Source organism: Myotis davidii, unplaced genomic scaffold (genome assembly GCF_000327345.1).
Source record: "Myotis davidii unplaced genomic scaffold, ASM32734v1 scaffold1857, whole genome shotgun sequence".
NCBI lineage: Eukaryota > Metazoa > Chordata > Mammalia > Chiroptera > Vespertilionidae > Myotis > Myotis davidii.
Window position 1 is genome coordinate 283,948 of NW_006288115.1, and position 9,743 is coordinate 293,690.

Here is a 9,743-nt window from a genome sequence, read left to right on the forward strand (position 1 = left end):
ATGTTAAAATAAATCTGATATTGTTTTACCTTTTATTTGGTGTGTGGAAGGTGTGCGGAAGAGGGGGTAGTCTTATACGGCGAGTATATAACAAACTCTGTATTTTGAGTGGAAATGTTAGGGGGTCGTCTTATACGCCCAGTCGTCTTATACGCCGGCAAATACGGTAAGCCTCTGCGGGACTCAGCTGCAATGGGTTGGGACGGGCTGGGCTGGGAGAGGCCAATTCATCCATTTATGGCTTTGTTCTCCTCCCACTAATAGCCGCTGCCACAGCTCTAATGCCAGACTTCGGTATTTCTACTCGTCTCCGGGATTAGCCACAGCGTGTGCCTGCTGCGCGGGGAGGAATGTTTCTCCTTCTCCAGTTCTCAGGGCTGTAGATCCTGTGCTCTGTAACCCACACTTGCCGCTAGAGCTTCTGCTGGGGGCAGGTGTGAGCTTTGGGAGGGTGAGGGAAGGCAAGCTCTGGGGGGAGGGAGAGGGGCTCTATGGCTTTGTTTAGTGCCTGGTAATGGCAGCTGCTGATCCACAGCTGCTGCAACTGTCTTGTCTCTGCCCATTACTGGGTGCAGCTGTCATATGTGCCAGCCACTCAGGCAGGAATGTTGATTCTACCCCCTACTCCTCAGGACTGCAGAGTGTGCCCACCGTAACCGATTCCTCCAGCTCCCGAGTCCCGCACTGAGTTCCAGGCTGCGGCTGTGACCCCTGTCTCTCTTTGTTCCTCCCCCTTCCCTCTTCCCCTTGGCTCTGACTCACCCACCGTCGGATGCTTCAATGTGTGGATCTCCCAGACGCGCTTGTGTGTTAAGCAGGGAATCCTCTGTTGAATTTCAGCTGTTCAACTTCTAGCTTCAAGGGGAGAGGTCAGAAGGACCTCCCTCAATGCCATGCTGCTGACATCACCTCCACACCCCCCTTTATATATTAGTATTAACCCTTGGCCATATTTGTTGCAAATATTTTTCAAGTTGTTTCCTGTTAACTTTGAAGTCATTAAATCTATAGATTTCCCCCCTTTTTGTTGTATTCATTGCTTCAAAATTTAGAAAGGTATTTCTCATAAAGATATTTGACACATGTTCTTGAATTTTCTTCCAAATTTTATGATTTAATTTTTTTAATATTCATGCTTTAATTCATATGAACTGCTACATCTATCAAATAATTAATTTTCCCAGCATTATATGCAGAATAATTCTTTCTTTCCTCACTGATAATTAATAAGAACTTTATCTAGCTATACTTCTAGTTAAGATACCAGCTTTCTAGCAGGACCTGGCTGCCCTCCCTTGTGTAATCTTGCAAATACTTCTATGACTTTGGACTTAATTGTGTAACTTGCTCTGATTAATGTCCTTGTGACTAGAAGTGAACTTATGCCAGTCCGGATCTAGCCTCAATATACTGTGGGTTCCTGCTTGCCTTTGTGAGCCTGTGAAGAGTTGCTTTCTCCTTCAACCTGGCCCTCGTAGAAGCACCCATGAGTGGGGTTGTCCCAGCTGCTCCGCACGGGTGCAGTGCAGTGCCAGCAGCGGACCCAGCCAGGGCCGAATGAAGCAGAGCTGCCCCACTGCACTCAGCTCAGATCAGCTGACCTCCCAGTCACCTGGTAGACGGGTAAGAAATAAATTCTAATGGTTGACTGCCACGGAGATGTTAGCATTATTGGAAGAATTCTGGGGGACAGTGAAAGGAGTATCACAAACAACAGAAAAAAGAACACAGGAGGAAAAAGGCATAGGCATTATGGGAACTGACACGGAGAAGGGAGATAGCCAGATATAAAATAGTTACGTGGGAAAAAAAAAAAAAAGGAATAAGGATCCAGTGGTTAAAAACAACAAGAAACCTTAACTCGTAAAGTCAAACAAGTACTTGCATTGACAAACTCTCATGGCAGAAATTCACGTGCATGTTTTTCACTCAGACTTCAAGCTGGGTTTAAACACAGGCTGCTCACACCAAGAAGTAAACAGAAAAAAGGAAAAAAAAGAAAAAAGATTTTAAAAAATTTACCCTCACCCCCCAAATAAAAAGCTTCACTGGAAAATCTATATTAAGTTTGAGTTTTCCTAAATATTCGTTTTAATATTTTCTTCATTTATTTAATTACACACACACACACACACACACACAATACACTTACACTCCAATATTCTGCACAAAGCAGAAAACCCAGGTATTCGTGTTAATCTCTCACCTTCTGTTGAAATCAACTTGGATGGAATGATCAATTACAAGGTCAGCAGGACAGATGGGGTTGATTTTCTCTGGATCTCCTCCTAGCTTTTTCACAGCGTCACGCATTGCAGCGAAGTCTACCACGGCTGGCACACCCCTAAGAAAAGAAGGCATTAAGCAGAAGATAAGTCTGTCAAGCATGTGTCATTGAGTTTTTTAGTTTTTGTCTCCGCTGACAAAAAATTGGCAATGAAACTCTCATCAGTGGAGCTCACGATGACTTAGAGAAGTGAAAGTTTCTGAACACATTTCCTTGAGCAGAAATCCCATAAGCAGTAAGTGCCATGACTGAGTCGTAGCTCTATGTGCAATTTTATCAGTGCATGAAAGTTAACAACCAACATGGTCTAAATAGAGAAACTCTGGGAAAGCTGGTGCTTAAAACTCTGGAACTGTTACTACCATGACTGTTTCCCATTCACATGATGGGTTGACAAAGACCTAGAGAAAACATATGAACACAGATTCAACTTCAGACCAAACTTAAAGGAATGAATATAATTCAGAAAAATAGGTTATACATCAAATCCACAAGTGAATCCTTCCTTTTTATTATATTAGAGTATAAAATTTGGGTATTTTCCATAGAAAAATAAAATTGGGCCTCCAGAAGGAGTACATTAATATCGTTTAAAAATAGAAAGGTAGTGAGTGCTAGCTCAAAAGAGAGGCCGATGGGGAGCAAAGATTTCTGGGAACAGCAGGATGTGAACTGGGGCTTAACAGCAATAGGTCAGGCCTTGTGAACTCCTTATCACTCCTCAAGGGACTGCATGACAGTGTTCAACTGCACATCAACGTTCAAGTACAGTTGTTTGAAACTTGTCTCCCTGAGTGGCAGGATGTGGGGGGGGCGGGGAGATTCCAAGAGAGCTCCACTCCTATGTCTCTCCCCCTTCGCTGGTACATTAGGGACTGCAGTCTTCAAGACCAAGACCGTGAGTGACCTTTGTCACTGGAAGAGGCGGAGGGAACACATCCAGCTCGCCTGAAACCAGCTCTTGCTAACTGGGATCAGTAGTTCCCTTTCGTTTTCAAAAGTGTCTGGTTATTGGGTAATAAATTATATAGTCACTGTGGTTGGCTTTTTATTTAAAGCTTTCTTTAAAGTCTGATGAGGGAGACAGAGAAGAAGAGAGCAAAGTGACAGGAGGCTCACGTGAAGTCCTGCAGGATGACCCGAGCAGGCTTAAATGGCACTTCTATGTTCTTGTGCTGCATGACATTCCAATTTAGGATATTTTCAATGTCATCTTTCTTCACCAGAAATTGATCACAGTTCCGAATGGCTGCCTCCAGGAGAACTCTAATAGAAAATGGTAAGCGTCCTAGGATAAAGGAGAAAGCATAATAAAACAAACAAAAATCATGAGACTCTTTATCATAAGAGAGCTTTAAAGCCCATCTCTATATAATCTATATAGACAAAAGGCTAATATGCAAAGTGTCCCCTCGGGAGCTCAACCAGGAGTTCGCTCGCTTGCTATGACATGTGCTCACCACCAGGGGGTGGCACAGAATGAAGGAAGGCCCCAGCTGGCAGCCTGAAGGAAGGCCCTGGCTGGCAGCCGGAAGGCTCCGATCGGCCCTGATCGCTGGCCAGGCCTAGGGACCCTACCTATGCACGAATTTCGTGCATCGGGCCTCTAATCTTGATTTAAGCATTAGACTATTCTTCCAACTGGGAAAGAAGGTAAATGTAAACTGATTTTAAAAGCTTAAAATATGAAGGTATTGAAGATATTGAATGGATTTAGGACAAATTCAGTACTAGAAAATACCCACACACTAGGCAAAAACAAAATATTACAGTTAATTCTTTAGGAATAAATGGTTGCCTCACAAGTCATCATGAAAGAAACCAATGTAGATATTTAATGTATTATATGTTAGCAAGTAAAACACACATACACACAGTAATATTTCTCATGAAAACTAGTGTCTAAGAAATGAGAAAATAACTCCTTTACAATTATTGTAATTAAGACCAAAGTATAGTAACATACATCTCTCCAAGGAAATAATATCCCAAACATATAGTGTGGTAACTGGGATTTCTAGGATAAAACAATGGTAATTCATAAGAAAAATGACTTTGCTCATTTAAAAAGAAAATGTTCCATCCTGATATATGAAATTATTCCCCAATATTATCTGGAAAAGACAAGAGTATAAAGGTAGAAAAGCACAGGATTTGGAATATAAAAGATGTGTTTTTGTCCTATTCTGCGTAATCACAAAGTTGTTATTTGACCATCTCATTGACTCTCTCTTGGAATTCAGATCCCTTAGCAGTTATTACACTTTATAAACATGATCTCTAGGGTTGTTACTCAGATTAAATGATATAATACATATCATATAATACACTCTACACCCTATAAAATGCTATATAAATGCTACATGTATATCATCATTATTAGTACTTAAAAATGAGCAGTGCAAGGTGTGTGTGTGTGTGTGTGTGTGTGTGTGTGCGTGCGCGTGTGCATGTGTATTTATAAAGCTTAATCCAAGACCTGTTCTCTGCTATGCCTTTTTTCAACTCTCCTGAAAGCTAATTAATTACATAGCATAATTACTATGCAAATGAGATACCAATTGCTGCCACAGCACTTACTTCATAGAGCCATGTACCTACCATATCTTGAATCGCCCAATTTATTCAAATTGAAGAATTTCTTTCCTGGTTGTGCAGGATCTAAAGGCTCAGCGAGGTGTGCAAATGGGTTGCTCATGGTTCCTGATGGCTCTGTGTCCCTGAAAAGGAACAAGGACATTTAATGTCTACTCTCAAAGCTGGACCTCATTTATTCTGAGGAGTGTTTGCTTTGTATAACAATTATGGTACACATTTACCTCAAGAAATCATTATCTTTTCAGAGAGGGAGGTGGGATACAAATGAATATAAGAATAATCTTAGCAAATAAAATGGGTTTCTGTGGAGCTATTGTGAAACCCAGCATTCACCTCTAAGAGAGCATAAAGTCCCAAATTCCTTTTGTCTTCTTTCTACAATTTTCCAACATTTTGCCACTGATAAGAAATAGGAAGAAGTGAAATGAAGGATGAGTCTCATGGTAAATCCTGAATACCTGAACAGACCTTTGAGCTGGACCGTGACTTGCTTGACAGGAGGTGAGAGGTCCATAACAGGTGATATTATGCAACTGTATAAAACCTGGACTTTGGCAATGGGGATTTGAAAGCCGCTGCTTTCTGTTGTAAGTCTCTGCAGCAATGTAAGTAAACGATAAACGTGTTGGTCAGAAGAGTTCCTGACTCAGTTTTGAATCCGACAACAATGGAGTGTTCACATCAGGGAATCTTTAGGGTAAGACTGTGGTGGCAACAAGGCCCAAACTTCCAAGATAGGTTTGCAGGGGACCCTCTACCCAGCTCTGGGCAGGACTTCTCTTTTTATAAATTATAAGCCGTGAACAGGGAGGACATTTTTCGTGGCCTCCACACACATAAACAGCAATTTCAAATCATATACGTACAACTTAGAGCAGAACACTATGGGGTGGGCGACAGAGACTTGCTCTCTATTCCTACCCTTCAATGAATCCATTCCCCAACAGTCTCAATTTTAAGATAAGAATAGTAACATTTCCCTAATTAATCCAAGATTTTCACGAGTAAATATTCAACTCAAATAATTTTGAGATGACTGATGTGGAATGATCAACATATTGCTGTAAAATGAAAAAAACAAAACATGTATAGGAAACAATTCTTTGTGGAGAGAATAAGTTACAAATGGGCCTCTTCTCCATAGACAGGTCCCGATCTTCATCAAGACATAAAAGGGACTGGTTCCTCTAAGAGGGACAGAGGCCCCAAATCAGGTGGGGAAGGAGGACTCAGTCTTACCGTATATCCTTTTGCATGGTTTGCATTTTTAACTGTGTACACATATAACTTCTGAAATAGGGCTTTGTACATCTACTGTGCTTAAAGCCCAGTACTAGTTAGTTCTGGGGAGAGGCAGCTGGCTGAGAAGCAGCCCTGCCTTCCTGGGGCCACCAGCACGGGTGACAAGCCAGGCACCTGACGGGGCAAGAGAAGCTGGAGGAAAGAGGGGGTTGTGCGCCAGCAACTCTTCTGGGAATGGCCTCTGTCGCCTGGTCCCATGTGGGGTTTGCAGGAGCTGCCATCTGTGGGGGAGGAAAGGTATCTGCCTCAATTTGGGCCAAGCCACTTCCTTCTTTAGGAATTCTGGAACTAAGAAAGGTCAGCAAGGGACAGTGGAACATACTGGAACTGTGCTTATAAAAGTATGTGCCCTAGAATCGGCATAGCATTACCTGGGATCTTTCTTGTTAAAAAATGAGTATTTCTGAGTGTCCTCCCTGAATTACCAAATCATAATGGACTGGTAGTGAGGGGGTGGTGCAGGGGAGGGTAGCAGGAATCAGTCTTTAATCTCCCAAGTGTTCCGGACACATTTTCAGTTTGAGAATCACTTGCGGACATTGTGGAGTAAGAAGCTTTCACTTAGTTCAGGAGGCAGTGATGTACCAGGAAAGGTGTGTAAGTGTATGAAAAAGGGAGGGCCGTGTTCAAAGGAGAGAGGGGGTGACAACCCACATGCCTACATGGCCCAGGCAGGGAACCTACAAGGAGCGGGCAGCAGAGGGGCTGGGCAGCCTGGGCAGTGTGTGCCCATCTAAGGGCGGCAGCCTCTTGGCTCCAGACAAGGTCTGAGGCAGGACGGCTGGCCGTCTGCATTTTCACATGCGCCCTCTTGACTTATAAATGTCCGTACGTAACGTTTTGTAAACGACTGTGTGGCTGTGCACCATGATGGCCAACCAAACACGCCTGTCGGCCCTATTTGACTGCTGGTCCGTCTGCGACCTGTGTCCCGACCTCCCCTGACAGGTGTACTGGCCAGGAGGCATGGTGGGGTAACCAGACAGAGAAAACCCAGGCAGGAAACTCAGGTGACGGTGAGACGGAACCTGGGCGGGCCCTGGACAAGCCGGCAGCTGGAATGGGAAAGCAGTGGATGGAGCAAAGGCTGAAGAGGCAAAAGGAGAGAAAATGGTGAAGTGAATGGGAATCTCAGGGAGGAGACAAAATACAACTGAGCTCCGGGTGCCAAGGAGGGACGGCGGCTGTAGTGTTTGAGGGGAGAGCGCACTTAAGATGAAGTGGAACACAAATGCAAGAGACTTGCTCTTTATCCCCACTAAATGCGGAGCCAGGCAGGAGGGACAAAACCATACGGATACCTATGAGAAACAGGCTGGCTTGTCTCCAGGAGAAGTTTACAAACCCGTGGGCTCAGAAACGGCTTAACCATTCCACTGACGGAACTCTGGAGAATTTAAAAAGGCAATCATGCTGCTATCCCTCTGATCTGTCACTGATGCTGCTGCCCCAGACTTAACTTTCCCACCCCGAAAACTAGCAGCTGAAACGGTAAGACTGTTGTTTTGCCTGCCTGGAGTTGCCTTAGCTTCTTCTCAGGGGTCACCCAGTGCCTTGGTCTGCGCCAGCCATTGTTACCTGCCCCCGGGGGAGAGAGCAGCAGCTGTGTTTTGGCAGCGGCCCCCTCCCCCCGAAATGGATTTGCTTGGAAGCTGGGAAACGACCCCTCCACATGAGCCGGGAGAGCTCTGGAAATCAGAGCCACCCCAAGGTTCCACTCACCCTATGACCCTTGTCTCGAATCCCCTTCCAGGAGTCCCCAGTGCTTAGCAATCCCAAGAGAAAGCCAACACACAACAGCGCTCGAAGGAGGCTCGGAGGGGGAGACCTTTGCTTGGGAACCCTCAGAACCAGAGTACAATCTAGTGCTCCTCGGCCTCCTCCCCTGCCCAGAACCCTCCCCGAGCCCAAACTTGAGTAATACCAGCTCCTGCCGACTCCCAAACTGTCCCAAGATTGGGGTTCAGTCTAGGAGCCCTACCAACTGGCCAGGGAGCCTGCCTGCTTTCCACGTGCACATTAAGCACAGATCCGGTTTCACTCCCTTTCTTTTCTTATCTCCCATCCTCCTCTGCGCCGCTTTGTCCTACATTTTTCAGTTTTACCTACTCCCCATTCCATCTCATAATAGAGAGAGTCCGTGTGAATTTTTTAGGAGAGGGTGGCGCGTTACCCTATCTGTTTGGAAGGGGGAGAGTTAGAAGGCATGGAGATATGTTTGGGTGCTGCCTTTTCTGTTCCGTAGAAGGAGATGGCACGGCCTGAAGGTAAAGGGGAAAAAGGAAAAGGGAAGAGGAAAGGAGAGCTGAGGAAATGGCATCTTCTCAGCTTGGAGGCTGGAGCTCATTCCGGACCTGTCCTTCCTGAACACCTGCCTTCAGAAGCTGGACTGCTGACCAGACAGTCACAGGGGACAGGCGAACAGTTCTTTTATGAAGGAATCCCAAAAGAGACACATGCACTGCATCGCAAGCCCTTCGCCATATCTAGTTCACCTTCGAAAGTCAAGACAATTGACAACTGGTCGAGAGACAGTGTGTTTCAAAGCTAAGCCTTTCTGAAATTCCAGCTAGGTGACTGATAAAATATCATGACCATCACAGGTACATTTTGTGCCTGGAAGAGTGGGTATGGGGAAGAGAGTGTCAAACACCAGATTTTTAAGTTAAATCATGGAATATATTAAATATTAGGCACAGGGAGGCAGATCTGAGATACTTAACAAATGAACCATGCTCCCAGCAAAAAGGTGGAGAGAGTCCAGAACTGGGTTCCTCCCCAACTACATCCAGTCTTGCAGCCAACTGACCTTTTGACCTGCAGAGATACCTTCACCTGTGCATGTGTGGCTAGGCATTAACCCATCACCCACCCTAGGGACTTGCTGACTTCGGAGGATAAGGACGTGTGAGCGGGAATCAGAGAATGTTGTCTTCTGCAGAGATTCCCCTGACGAGGAAAGCCAGGCCCTGAGACGAGTGAACTGCCTGGGGTCACAGGAATACGGAAGACATTAGAACTGACTTTCCCTCCAATGAAATACAAATTTCCGGCAGGGAAAACAACAACGTAAAATCCTTTATAAGTAGAGTTGAAAATGTACTACGTAGGCATATCACAGTCCTCTGGCACTTTTAGTTCTATAATCATTTACTGAACCTTCCATGGGGTTCAGAATTCCAGAGAACTGGTTGATAGCTAAGCTCTGGGAAAACAACTTATGGTTAAGTTTTGACAGTCTGCCCTGAGTGAACAGTTTATTCCCAAGAATAAGGGCAAATCAACTTTATCAATATAAACATCAAACATACAACTCCTTACTCAGATTCAACATAAGACATGAGAGCCCAGACTCACACTTGGTGATAGTAAGTGACATAAAAAGTTACAGAAAAGATATATATATATATATACTAGAATCAAGTTTAAGTTTAAAAACCTTCAAGACTCTTAGTATATATTCATTCACACACATATACCACTGTATTGAAAATTCGTACAACAAAGAAAGATTAAAGTTAACACTGATTATCCCTAAGTAGAAGAATACATTGCA

At 44.4% G+C, this 9,743-nt stretch overlaps 1 protein-coding gene across 1 annotated transcript in view; it reads right to left on the reverse strand.

The window, feature by feature from the left end:
• Positions 1-9,743, reverse strand: part of ACO1 (aconitase 1) — a 60,528-nt gene that overhangs the window by 37,591 nt on the left and 13,194 nt on the right. The window contains exons 2-4 of the mRNA XM_006759892.2: positions 4,889-5,007; positions 3,407-3,575; positions 2,207-2,344 (exon numbers count right to left, since the gene is read on the reverse strand). Of these exons, the coding sequence (XP_006759955.1) occupies positions 2,207-2,344; positions 3,407-3,575; positions 4,889-4,985 (404 nt within the window). The 5' untranslated portion in view covers positions 4,986-5,007. The remainder of the gene's footprint in view (positions 1-2,206; positions 2,345-3,406; positions 3,576-4,888; positions 5,008-9,743) is intronic.